The 12,623-nt window shown below is 36.6% G+C and overlaps 1 protein-coding gene across 2 annotated transcripts in view; it reads right to left on the reverse strand.

The window, feature by feature from the left end:
* Window positions 1-12,623, reverse strand: part of GFPT1 (glutamine--fructose-6-phosphate transaminase 1) — a 64,577-nt gene that overhangs the window by 25,075 nt on the left and 26,879 nt on the right. The window contains exons 6-12 of one of the 2 annotated variants that reach the window (XM_070798907.1): window positions 11,567-11,701; window positions 10,071-10,132; window positions 8,510-8,589; window positions 8,257-8,310; window positions 5,294-5,399; window positions 3,201-3,364; window positions 1,829-1,924 (exon numbers count right to left, since the gene is read on the reverse strand). In XM_070798907.1, coding sequence (XP_070655008.1) covers window positions 1,829-1,924; window positions 3,201-3,364; window positions 5,294-5,399; window positions 8,257-8,310; window positions 8,510-8,589; window positions 10,071-10,132; window positions 11,567-11,701 — 697 coding nt within the window. The remainder of the gene's footprint in view (window positions 1-1,828; window positions 1,925-3,200; window positions 3,365-5,293; window positions 5,400-8,256; window positions 8,311-8,509; window positions 8,590-10,070; window positions 10,133-11,566; window positions 11,702-12,623) is intronic. The other variant, XM_070798908.1, reaches the window with a different exon arrangement.

Here is a 12,623-nt window from a genome sequence, read left to right on the forward strand (position 1 = left end):
AACACTAAACTGTGGGTCTAATGTCATTTATCATATTTTACCTTTCTTTAAATAGTTAATTATGTAAAATTATGCAAATCCTCTGCCTTCTAAGAACCTAGAGGAAGAGACCACAGCAGAGAGAACTTTCCCACAGCTCCTGATGCATTCAGCATGGTGCTCCTCCTGCAGATGTCACTTATAACTCAGCCATCGAGAAATCTCTCTAGCTGAGAAAGAGTATGATGATTCTCAGACAATGAAGTATACAAAAACCACACTTATCAGAGAAATAATTCTCTATCAATTAGCAGGACATCACAAAAAGGAGAAGGCATTTATTATTTAACACACAAATTCAGGAAAAGATTTCTGTGTACTAGACAAAATCTCTCAAAAACTGATTCCTAACACTGAGAAGTTTAGCCCAAAGCTTGTTTATGAAACTGGTCACAAGGAATGTTCAATCTGATCTTCTATGACCACAGAAAGTCAATCTCAAACTCATTTTACTAAGTGCAAAAAATCCTATGACACAAGGTCTAGAGAGAATTTTCAGAAATAAGACCAGAGCTGCACTATCATCCCACCTTACACACACAGGAAGACAAAGTACCACAAAAGGCATTAGGCAAACACTTGAAAACCTCTGGGAAGTTCACATCTCACTCATTTATAAACTGAGAGAAAAAACCTAGGCTGAACAGATACAAGTAAGCTTCCCAATAAGGGGACCACATCGCATTCTTCTGAGAATTCAGTGCTCAGAACAGCCCCTGGTAATAGCAAGCGTTCAATAAAAGATCTCTGAACTGAAAACGGGTTAAATGTTTCTAATGGTACACTGAAGGACTTTTCCCTGTCCCAGGAAGATCACCCTAATATTCCCATGAAAGTGAAAATGTTAGTCGCTCAATCGTCTCCGACTCTTTGCAACCCTCCATGGACTGTAGCCATGGAATTCTCCAGACAAGAAAACTGAAGTGGGTAGCCATTCCTTTCTCCAGGGGATCTTCCTGACCAGGGATCAAACCTAGGTTTCCTGTATTGCAGGCAAATTCTTTACTGTTCGAGCCACCAGGGAAGCCCAAATACTCCCATAACTGACAACAATTTTCAAATGTGACTCTCTAGCCATCTTATACATTTTTCATAACCATTTTAGATATGCTACCATTTACCATAAAATTCACCTTTTCAGAGTGTATGATTAGTGGTGTTTAGTATTTCAGAGTTGTACAGCCATCACCTCTATCTAATTTTATATTTCCATCACCTCCAAAAAACCTATGTCCATTAGTAGTCACTCACCATTCCCCACCCCCATCCCTTCAGCTCCTGGCAACCATTACTTATTATTCCCTTATTTTTACTGTGGTAAAATACATAACATAAAATTTACTATTTTAATGATCTGTAAGTGTATAATTTAGTGGCATTAAGCACATTCACATTGTTGTACAATCGTCACAGTCACCCATCTCAGAACTTTTTCATGATCCCAAACTGAAGTTCTGCATCCATTAAATGCTAAATCTCATTCTCTCTGCTCCTCAGCCCCTGCTAACCACTAGTCTATCTTCTGTCTCTACAAATCTAACTTAGATATATATCCACTAAACACTAAATCCCCATTCCCTCCTCTCCTCAGCCCCTAAGGATAACTTAGATATAACCTCGTATCAGTGGAATCACACACTGAAGGACTTTTAAAAGAGGACTGGGCTCCACTGATAGCTGGCAGCCATAGTTATTCTATAAGGCTATAAAGGACAATGAACTCTAATAAGGCTGTCAATGTCAACCCCCATAAGACTTTGAAATAATAACATAGTTCATATGTAATTACCAGTATAGTCATCAAAGTTGACTCTTCCTCTCATTGTGTTCACAACTGACTCTGGCTGTTCAAAAATTTCCTTCTGCATAAAGGAACTGAAGTTGCCTAAAGTAATATAAATTGTATCATTAAAACAAAAATTAACAAGCCAAAGGGTAGGAAATTTGTATTCAAGTAAAAGTCTATCTCCTTCGATATAACCTTAGTAAATGAAATTAAACAAAAGGTCATGCAGTAGAGAACAATATTCATTTATGACACTTTACCCTATGGGAAGAAAAATAAGCAAGTATGGAGAAAAAAGCCTTTTATTAACTGTATACCTAAAATATGCAATTACAGCAAAACAGGGGAGTGAGACAAGCTTAAGGTTTAGAGTCAGATCTAGATTCAAATAATGGTTCTATTGTTATTATCTAAGAGGCTCTGGGAAACTCCTTAACCAGTTAAATCTGTTCTAACAGTTACTTCATAGTGTGGTGCTAAGGGTGCTAAGTCGCTTCAGTCGTGTCCGACTCTGTGCAACCCCACAGACAGCAGCCCACCAGGCTCCCCCGTCCCTGGGATTCTCCAGGCAAGAACACTGGAGTGGGTTGCCATTTCCTTCTCCAATGCATGAAAGTGAAAAGTGAAAGTGAAGCCGCTCAGTCGTGTCCGACCCTCAGCGACCCCGTGGTCTGCAGCCTTCCAGGCTCCTCCATCCATGGGATTTTCCAGGCAAGAGTACTGGAGTGGAGTGCCATTGCCTTCACCGTCATAGTGTGGTAGTGTGGGTTAATATAGTAAAGACTTGACATATATAGTCATTATGCAATAAACTTTAGCTCGTTTTTCACTACAACCCCATCAGAAAGGACTATAAAAACCCTTATCACCATAATCACAATAGTTAATAGAAACAAACATTATATAGAGCTCACTAAGCATGTCAGGCACTGCTGTCAGGGCTAATCCCCAAAACAACCTTAATGAGGTAAGTCCTATGATCTCCACTTCATATATGAGAAAGCTGAAGCACAAAGAGAAGAGACGAATAAAGAAGAGAACACAAACTATGCTTATAAAGCATCTTAAAAATATCAGTGCAGTTCAGTCGTTCAGTCGTGTCTGATCTTTGTGACCCCCAGGACTGTAGCACACCAGGCTTCCCTGTACTATTTAAATGATTGATTTCTTTTTTAATGTGAGAAACAACAAACTATGAGTTAGGTGGTAGCAGAATATGGTCAAATGAGCAGATACTTTCTCCAAAGAATCATCCCCCTTTCTGGTGTGAACCCTTCACTATTTTCTGTGTCACCAGATTCCTACACCAGGACAGGAAGGAGGATGTATCCTTTCCATCGAGGACACTGGGCTATAACAGGACAAAAACATTCACCCTTCATGATCTGCTGGAGTTCCATCTGGAGGGTCTGCACAGCTCGTCCAGGGTGATCTCCCGCAGTCCGTTTAATTCGATGGATAGAAAGACGGCCATCTACCACTGCGGCGACATCGTCATCCTCCAGAAAGATGACGCGATTGGTATGTTCGATGACAGCACTACAAAATGTTCCAGGAGACAGAACAATCAATAATCTAGGATGATTATTATAAATATAACTATCATTAGAACAAAAGGACCAAGTTTAAATACAAAGTTGCATCTGGCAGTATCTCTGATACATTTCTGGTTATCAGTGCTATTCCTTACAGAGAAATGAAGGAGGGGGTGGTCAATACAGACAGTGAAAATAAAACCTCAGTCTAACAACCAAAGCCAAATTTGATGAGATCAGATCAGAAGGCATGGTTATTTCCTTCTCATCCTACTCACCACCAAGTCCTCCAATTTTAACTCCTAAATATTTCCCAGAGTTTCTCTGTGTCCACCACCACAAACCAGTTCAAGTTACTACCAGCCCTCACAGGACTACTGCAGCAACCTCCTAGCTTCCACCCCTGTTCCCTCTAACCTCCCTCCATCCACTCTCCATTTCTGCCAAAATGTGTATCAAAGGTCAATTCTAATCAAGATTTCTCCCTCACCCAGTAAACCAGCTGACACCTTCCCCTTAGTTCTCAGGAAAATAGCAAAATGCCTTTACCACAACCCCTACCTCATTCTCTGGCCTCATCTCCCACCAAACTTCCTCTCTCTACTCCAGCCACACTCACACCTGTTCTAGCTCTCACAGGCTGATGCACCTGCAGAGAATGAATGCTCTTCCCCTCCACCTCTTCACCGAGTTAACTCCTAGTAACTCTTTAAGTCTCAGTTCAAACATCACTCTCTTAAAGAAATGTACCATTAGGAAAGTTAAATCCCTCTATCACAGCATTCTGTAGCTCTTGTCACAAATGGAATTCTATACTTGGTGAGTATTCACTAAAATCTGTCTCCCCCCCATTAAGGAAGAGATCCTTAAGGACAAGTAATATTTTTATTTTTACTCACCCTTGTCTCTTGAGCCCAGTACATTACTTTGCTGGAGTGTTCAATATGAATATATGAGTGAAAGAAAAAATGTTGAAATCCTTTCATAACTTCCAGCTCACTTAAGCCAAAACTGTCAACTCTGTAACAAGCCTACTTAATGACAGCAATGACACATCTCGGCACTGACTACATACTCTACACACCTGTAAAATTCAGAAGACAGTGAGGCTTGCTTTCCCACTGAGATAATACACCCTTTGCAGTCCTAACCTGCATGAATATTCATTTTTAGGTCCCCTTACTTTCAGGCACAATGAATGACTCAAACACCTGCTGGCAATTTGGGTGATTTCATTTTACCCTCATTACTATTTAAATTTCATTTATAAATGCCTCCAAGCATCCTACTGCATTTTCTCTCAAAATGTCTCAGTCTAGTACTATTTCCTATATAAGTGATTTTGCTGCCAGTTATTTTTCAATCAAAAAGATGTGTCCACACTGGATTAAAACTACAATCTAGGTAAGCAATTATACTTTCACTGGTATGATGCTAAGCCATTCTACTCTCCAATCTAAAAATCTCTCCTCCCAGGGAAGTTTGGGAGGGGATGGATACATATGTGACTGAGTTCCTTCACTATTCACCTGAAACTATCACAAAATTGCTAATTGGCTATACCACAATACAAAATAAAAAGTAAAAAAAAAAAACAAAAAAAAAAAACAGGTAAAAATAAATAAATAAAATCTCTCCTCCCTATAAAACCTGGGTTATGGCTCTAAAAAAAGAGACAAAAAAAATACATGAGCTCCAAGTAAATATATCAGAACAAGTCTCAATGACCATTATCTCTTCTTTGCAGATGGACCTACATACTCTAAATTGAGAGAAAAGACATTCTAGGACCCCAGAATGGTCACCTTCACAACCTTAATTAACAAAGTTCTCCTATACAGCATGACTAGATTTATACAAAATGACTTTTTGGTTTCCTGCAGCCTAAGAAGCTTTACTAAAAATTTTCTCTGTATCAACCAATGATGCTCACCTTGCATCAGAAGCAAAGTAATATTCCACTGCTTTTTCTTCAACAGGGAAAAGGCAAGTTGTGCTGTCCACACGGGAGAGATTGCAGCTTCCTTTCTTATCTTTGCCTAGAGCGTGGAGTTAAAGGAATCAGCAAACACATAGAAAACTATGGCTGATTTCTAAGTATACACAACTTTCTACAAAATCAACAAAAAAACCATAGCAATGCAAAATAATTCCAGCAACTTTTCAATGCCAGGTAGATCACCCTATTTCCATGCAATAAGCCAACAAGAACAAAGGGCACAGAGTGAAAGAGCAACTATCAGACAGCGTGGCATATACAGTGCTATGTTATGCATTTTTTAATGTAATATTTCTTTTCCAAGTAAAAGGCAAATGATGTCACTAACTTTTTAAATGTATGTATAGCCTAATTTTAACTTTAAACAAAACTTAATGGAATTCATACATATAAATTTGTGCACTTAAACATTAAAATTACATTAAAAATATGAAAATTATGCAATGAAAAATAAAATGAAGGCTAGTGGCATATTTGTGTTACCTCCAAATAAAACTTCTCTAGATTTTAAAGGTAAGTAACAAATCAAAGTTCAGGCTACACTAATTCTGATTTAAAAACAAAACAATGATACTCTCTAACTGTGGTATACCATACAAGGCAGCTATTGCTAAGGACTGGAACTATAAACCCAGAACCTCTCCTTTCTTAAAAAAAAAAAAAAAAAAAACCTGGATTTTCTTACATTTCTTTTAAGTCAGGATAAAGTGTAGTCCTTTTGTAATGGTAACATCTTTTAATTCTAGCACTGTAGAATTCTGGCATCTCTACTTAACTTGTTAAGCTACTGATGAAGAATTTCTTTTTCCTCTTTGACTAAAGTCAAAACTGGAAGGTATAATGAAGTTTGACCAATTAGCCAAATACAGAAAATACTATTAACTTAAAACTATATATATAAATTCTCAGAGACAAAAAAGCACCTTTCTCAAAGATCAGGACACAGTAGACCTTATAACCAATGGACACAATGGCCCAAGAATACTATAAATACACTTGTAAGAACTCATACTGTGTCCATCCTTTAAAATCAATGTGTACAAAAACTTGGTAGTAACTATTCTTAGTAACATATATCCAAAGTTCTCCACAGTCCACGATTATTTGATGTAATTTAGGCATGAAAACAAAACAGCTCTTCCCATCCATACCCAACAGTAGAAATGACACCATGCTTTTAAAAAATAAGTATAAGAAGACATCCCAGAGAAGACAACACTACAGAAAGATAAAGCAGGTCAGTGTTTGCCAGAGGCTGGATACAGGGACAAGGGTTGACTACAGAGTCAGCTGAAGGAACTTTATAGGGGATGAATTGCTCTGTATCTTGACTGTGGAGGTGGTTATACAACTGAGTGTGTTTGACAGAACTCATTAAATTGTACATCAGAAAGAACGAACTTTACTGTATGTGAAAAAGTAAGTTAAAAAATAAGCAAAAGGATCGGCTAGTACCTACATTTTTTACATAAAAACAACTAGCTTTGCTTATAAAATGTCCTACTGGGGTTGAGTTTCACCATATTCTTTCTTCCAATACTGGTTATTTCATTCTTCAAGTAACAAGGCACACTTAATTAAGGTATCACTGCCTATTTAAATGAACATTGCTTACATACATCTATATGACTCTTACAATCTGTAAAACGTCTTCCATCCGTTGATTATTTCATCTGATCTAAGTGGAAAACAATTATTATCATCCTACTTTATTTGGTCAGTGGTTACACCTGGAGAAAAAGCAATGCCTGAAAGCCACTCCCATGTTTTCCCCTATACACAGCCTCTTCAACAAGAGGCTGTACTTCAAAAACTTTTTACCTACTAAGAGCTAAAAAAATCAGGATTACTATAACACAACTCCTGATCTCAAAAAGATCTGTCTCATTACAAAGTTTTCTTCCAGCCTCTTAAGATCTTAGCCAATATTTTTCTATTGCTTCTAAAAGCAGCCTAAGACAATGTACAATGTTAACATGTAAGTAATAAATATACACAAGCAGAATCATTAAAAGAAACCTGAAACTCTGGATCCAAAATTTATACTGGTAGACTAGCTTTACTTCCAAAAAGAGTTGGAGGAGAAGAGGAAAATAAATTCTAACACCTCAGGATTTGAAGGTTATTTAAGGAAATAACTGTCTGCTCTAGATAAAATAGTGAAAGCAGCCACTATCTAAGGATGAATAGGTTTAGAGTACTTTGTTAAATCTTTTTTAAGAAGCCAAGAATTATGCATCAATAATATGGGTTTCAATCTCCTGAATTTACCACTCCCTGTGTCTTTTACCTAGAAAGTGTTTAGTAAAAAGGTAAACTAAAAGAACACATCATTTTTTGCTAATTATATCAATAAAATGATCTAGTTTGTATGGCTGAAAAGATAAATTTCAAACATAAATTTTTTTTTAATTCCAAATTCAAACAAACCCAATCAAGATATCGAATGTAAATCGAAAAGTAAAATGTCATGCATAAAACAAAATCCATTTAAACATATTTCGGCTAAATTATTCAAATAACTACCATGGAGTTCAATCTATAACAGCCTAACACACAATGCTCTTTTCCTAATCTTAGCATCTTATTTATAATAATATATCCTACATGATTTTAATTTAAAACAAAGGGGAAAAAAGTTACAATTTCAACCATTTCCTCAAATCTCAGAGATCTTAAAGAAACAAATTATTAAAAGCAGTTTTCTAAATGGCAAAAGCAGACAGACAAAATATACTCTGCAAATTAGAAAAATAAGGTCAAAATATGTTTCCCCATAAAATAAGCACATTTTTAGAGGCCCAGCACATTCATTCACTCCAAGAACAAAGAATTAGTAAAGAATGAACAAAAGAGGATAAAGGTTCCTCCCCATCCATGCAGAGTGCATTTCCCACCTCTTTCTCCCTGTGATCCCCACCGTGTGAATTTTGATCCAATCTGAGTCCTAGCTAAGGATATACAACAGAAAAAAATTCTACTCGTCAGAGAAATCACAAAAACAAATCCTTTTCATGTCTAGACAGAACTATATATATGAGTGGATCTGATCAAATGGGCATTTAATCAATTTATGGAAAACAAGTTTTTGTATCTACTGCACTCAATTTATACATTTTCCCCGTACCATAATATAGGAATAGTTTTTACCTGTTCTGTAGAGAATTGGAATGTGGTCAGTAGACAGTTTATGCTCACTTCGTACACCAATCAACAGAGGGCTTCCTCGTCTGTTAGTACAAAATTAAACAGAATTAAACCATTTTTATAAATAATGCAGTAATGATACAAAATGTAAATATGATGAGGGAATGCTACTCAAATAATGCTTAAATTCTCCCTCTGAGGTCGACTTCAGATGTAACAAAAGAATGAGTTTTTAAAAAATATTCAAAGGTTAGCAAACTATGACCCACAGCCAGGTTTGTCTACTTTTACTGGAACATGGCCACGCCCATTCCTCTACTTATTTCTACGGTTGCTTTCACACTACAACAGCAAACTGAGTGGCATGGCATGGCCAAGAAAGCCTAAAATATTCACTATCTGGCCTGTTATAGAAAGGGCTACCCAGGTGGTTCAGTGGGTAAAGAATCTGCCTGCAATGCAGGAGATGCAGGAAAAGCAGGTTCCATCCCTGGGTCGCTAAGATTCCCTGGATGAGGGAACGGCAACCTACTCCAGTATTCCTGCCTGGAGAATTCCATGGACACAGAAGCCTGGGAGGCTACCGTCCACAGGGTCACAAAGAGTTGGACACAACTGAAGCAACTGAGCACGCTTGCATTATTACGGAAAAGGTTTGCAGACCCCTGTTCTATGATGATACGTTAAAAAGTTTCTCATTTTTAACATTAAATGGAAACTTTCTTTTGATAGATGAACAATATATGAACATTCAGCACTTTATCCTTAGTTCCTCTGACTTTTTAAAGACTCCTCTCTCTTACAAAGTCTTAGGCCTCCACACTGTTCTCAAAAGGACTTAATGCTTAGGCTTGAATATCCCAGCAAAAGCAATAATCGTACAATCATCTAGGACTTTGTCTAGAATATTTAGTTCCAAAAACTATGGATATTGTATAGAATACTCAACCTCCAAATTCACAAAGTAACAATGGTGCCCCACTGCAGACAAAAGGCCAATTACAAATGCCAGAATGGTTCTGCTTTGTTAAGGGTTTCTGTCACATAGAAGAAGAGTAAAACAGATAAGAAAACATGTGAAAAAAATATATAGTTGACCTCCATATGCATGGGCTCCACATCTGCAGATTCAACCAACTGTGGACTGAAAATATTCAGGGAAAAAGAATTTGAGAAAGTTCCAAGAAAGCAAAACTTGAATTTGCCACACACTGGCAACATTTTTACACACTGGTAGTATATACATTGGATTTACAATTAAGTACATAAGATTTGCATCATATTAGGTATGTAAGTAATCTAGAGATGCTTTTAAGTATACAGGATATGTGTACAGGTTATACGCAAATGCCACACCATTTTATATAGGGGACTTGAGTTTTGGGATTCACAAGGGTTTTTAGAACCAGTCCCTCATGGATACTAAGGGATGATTCTCACAAATATCTAGAAAAGGCAGAGCCATTATAGTAAAGGATCATTTTATAGTATAAAGAGAATATGCTTATAATTCAGAAGTTTCAAAATACATATAAATATTAGTCATTATTAAATCTATATATACCTTGTGCCAACTGCTTGGCCAGGAAAATGGACACTTTTAAATACAAGTGCAAAAGCACCTTCCTATGGAGGGAAAAAAAGTGCATTAGCAATATGTATTATAATCAACTGTTAAATGAGAAATGCCTAAAATATACTGGCTTCAGCACAGAAATTTTCAGTTCACACACTGCTCTTTTGCACTTTATAAATTAGCCTAAATTTCAGGCACTTATTCCAGCTTTGATGTTTCCAATATTCATTTTTTAAACAAGCCCACTCTTAAAATAGGGTCAAAGGATAATAGTTCAAAAACAGAGCATTATAAAAGTCACCTTTGTACATGCTACCAACGCTTCTCCTGTGTCCCATACTATGCATTAGTAAAGGAAGGGCAGAGTCAGAAAAGATACTAAGCTCCATATTCAAAACCCATTCTCTAGCCCAGAAATTCTCCATCACTGTTAACCTTCATTCTTTTTGAACTTGATGTGCTGTGTGTGCTGTGCTAAGTCGCTTCAGCCATGTCTGACTCTTTGTGACCCTTGATAATGAGACATATACACACACAGTCATAATTATTAACATGCACACCATACAACTCCCTCAACCCAAACTCCTCAGAGACAGGGTCTAAGGAAATCAAGAATGAATAAAGAAGGAACATAAGGTAGGAGAGGGAAGGAACAGAACAATCTGGGTTATACAATGAGTAGAAACAAAAAAAGGCTGGGAAAGCACACTACTCTGCCTTGAGTAAAGGGAAGAACAGTCCTCTACCTTCTCTATCTTCCTCATTCCTTTTGCTGCAGACACCGTAAGATCTGGGTGAGATGGGAGGAAGGGTGGACCTTTACAGAGAAGTAAAGAGCTTTCAAACGGGAAAGCTAGAGTTGTGGGGGTAGAAGGGTGGGGTGAAGTCACTATGTATTTGGACCTTTGTGTATTTTTGATATCTTTAAAGTAGGACAACTGGGATGAAATTTTAAAAAAATACCACTTTTCTCTTGGGCTGGGAAATATTCTTCTGAAAAGGTACAGTGCCAAGTAAAAGTCCCCATAAGGAAAAATTAATTGACTGTACTGGCTCAGAGACATGCAGACATTATCTCAGAATAATAAGTGTGTATTTCACCAAAGCTACCTTTTGCTAAGTTATTGACTGGGAAGAACACTTGAATGAGCAGGAAGTGGGAAAGTGATGAATCCCCAACTTACGTACTGTATACATGCTTGTGTGTGGTATGTATGGGTTTGTGTATGAGTACACACAGTTTTTCGACAAACTCTTCACATTTAGACATTTTTCATTCCCATGACACTAAATTATAGTGAAAGAAGTAAAATCATTAAAGCAGCAGTCTCAAAATTATTCAAATTGAATAGTTTTACACATATGGAGGAATAAAAGCAAAAAATGCTTGAAAAATTAGCTAGTTCCTACTTATCATTTTTTAAGTGTTTGTTTAATTGTGATTAACATTGGCAATAACTATCTTTAAAACTGTGGTTTAATACCAATTGTTGGATGACTCTCTCCACCAAGGTAGTAAAACTTGTATCTTGACTTTCCCGATTGTCATACATGTACTTAACAAGCTTGGCAATTGTCTCTGTGTCTGTTTCAGACTCAAAGTCATAGCCTTTACTTTCCTATAATTAGAAAGGAAAAAAAATTGACACATTTAAGGAAATATTCATAATATCTAAACTCTTTCTACGTAATTTTTTTCCTCAAAAATCTCATTAGCCAACTTCTGCTAGTCTTTTTTTGACCACCAAACACCCAATTATACCTACTGTTCAAAATTAAGGTCACCATCTAATTATGTGGAAGCCAAAATAGTAAGGTATTCCCTATGAACAAACATAATACTTATAATTATACAAATCTATATATGCCATATATGAATTAAATAAATTTTAAAATAATTAAAATATAATGAAATATGTAACATTCACAAAACATTAATTTCATTATGAACATAATGATTCTTTAATGATGATATTTCACTATCCGATCCAATGGCCATTAGCTATATGCGGCTATTTAAATTTACAGTGAAATAAAATTTTAAATTTAGTTCCTCATTCATCCCAGCTCCACAACCACACATGGACACTGGCTACCATTCTGGGACAGTACATGTATAGAAAGTTTCCATCACTGCAGAAAAGTTGAACTGGACAGCTCTGCTCAATCACTAATGAAGGTCATCATCATTATCATGACAATGTAGTATATAGCTATTTAGGGCATAGAGCCTTCATTCAATCTGTCTTAAGTCTTCTGACACTCTAGAAACTTTTAAAAATGACAAACAAGGTCTCTCTCAATGCAAAAGAGACTCTCCCAAATTCCAATTTTATTGACACTTTTGGGTCATTTATAATAAAGCCAAATAATTATTTCCTTTTCATATAAGAAAACAAAAAAGTTCCACTGTCAACAAAGAAAACTCCAATAAACCACATACCCTGTAACTGTCGTAGGAATTATTTAATCATACCTAGATGGGATTTACTGCACATCCCAAACAACCTCAATGCTCTCATTAGAAATATTTTCAAAGAC

This window comes from Bos indicus, chromosome 11 (assembly GCF_029378745.1).
Source record: "Bos indicus isolate NIAB-ARS_2022 breed Sahiwal x Tharparkar chromosome 11, NIAB-ARS_B.indTharparkar_mat_pri_1.0, whole genome shotgun sequence".
Lineage (NCBI taxonomy): Eukaryota > Metazoa > Chordata > Mammalia > Artiodactyla > Bovidae > Bos > Bos indicus.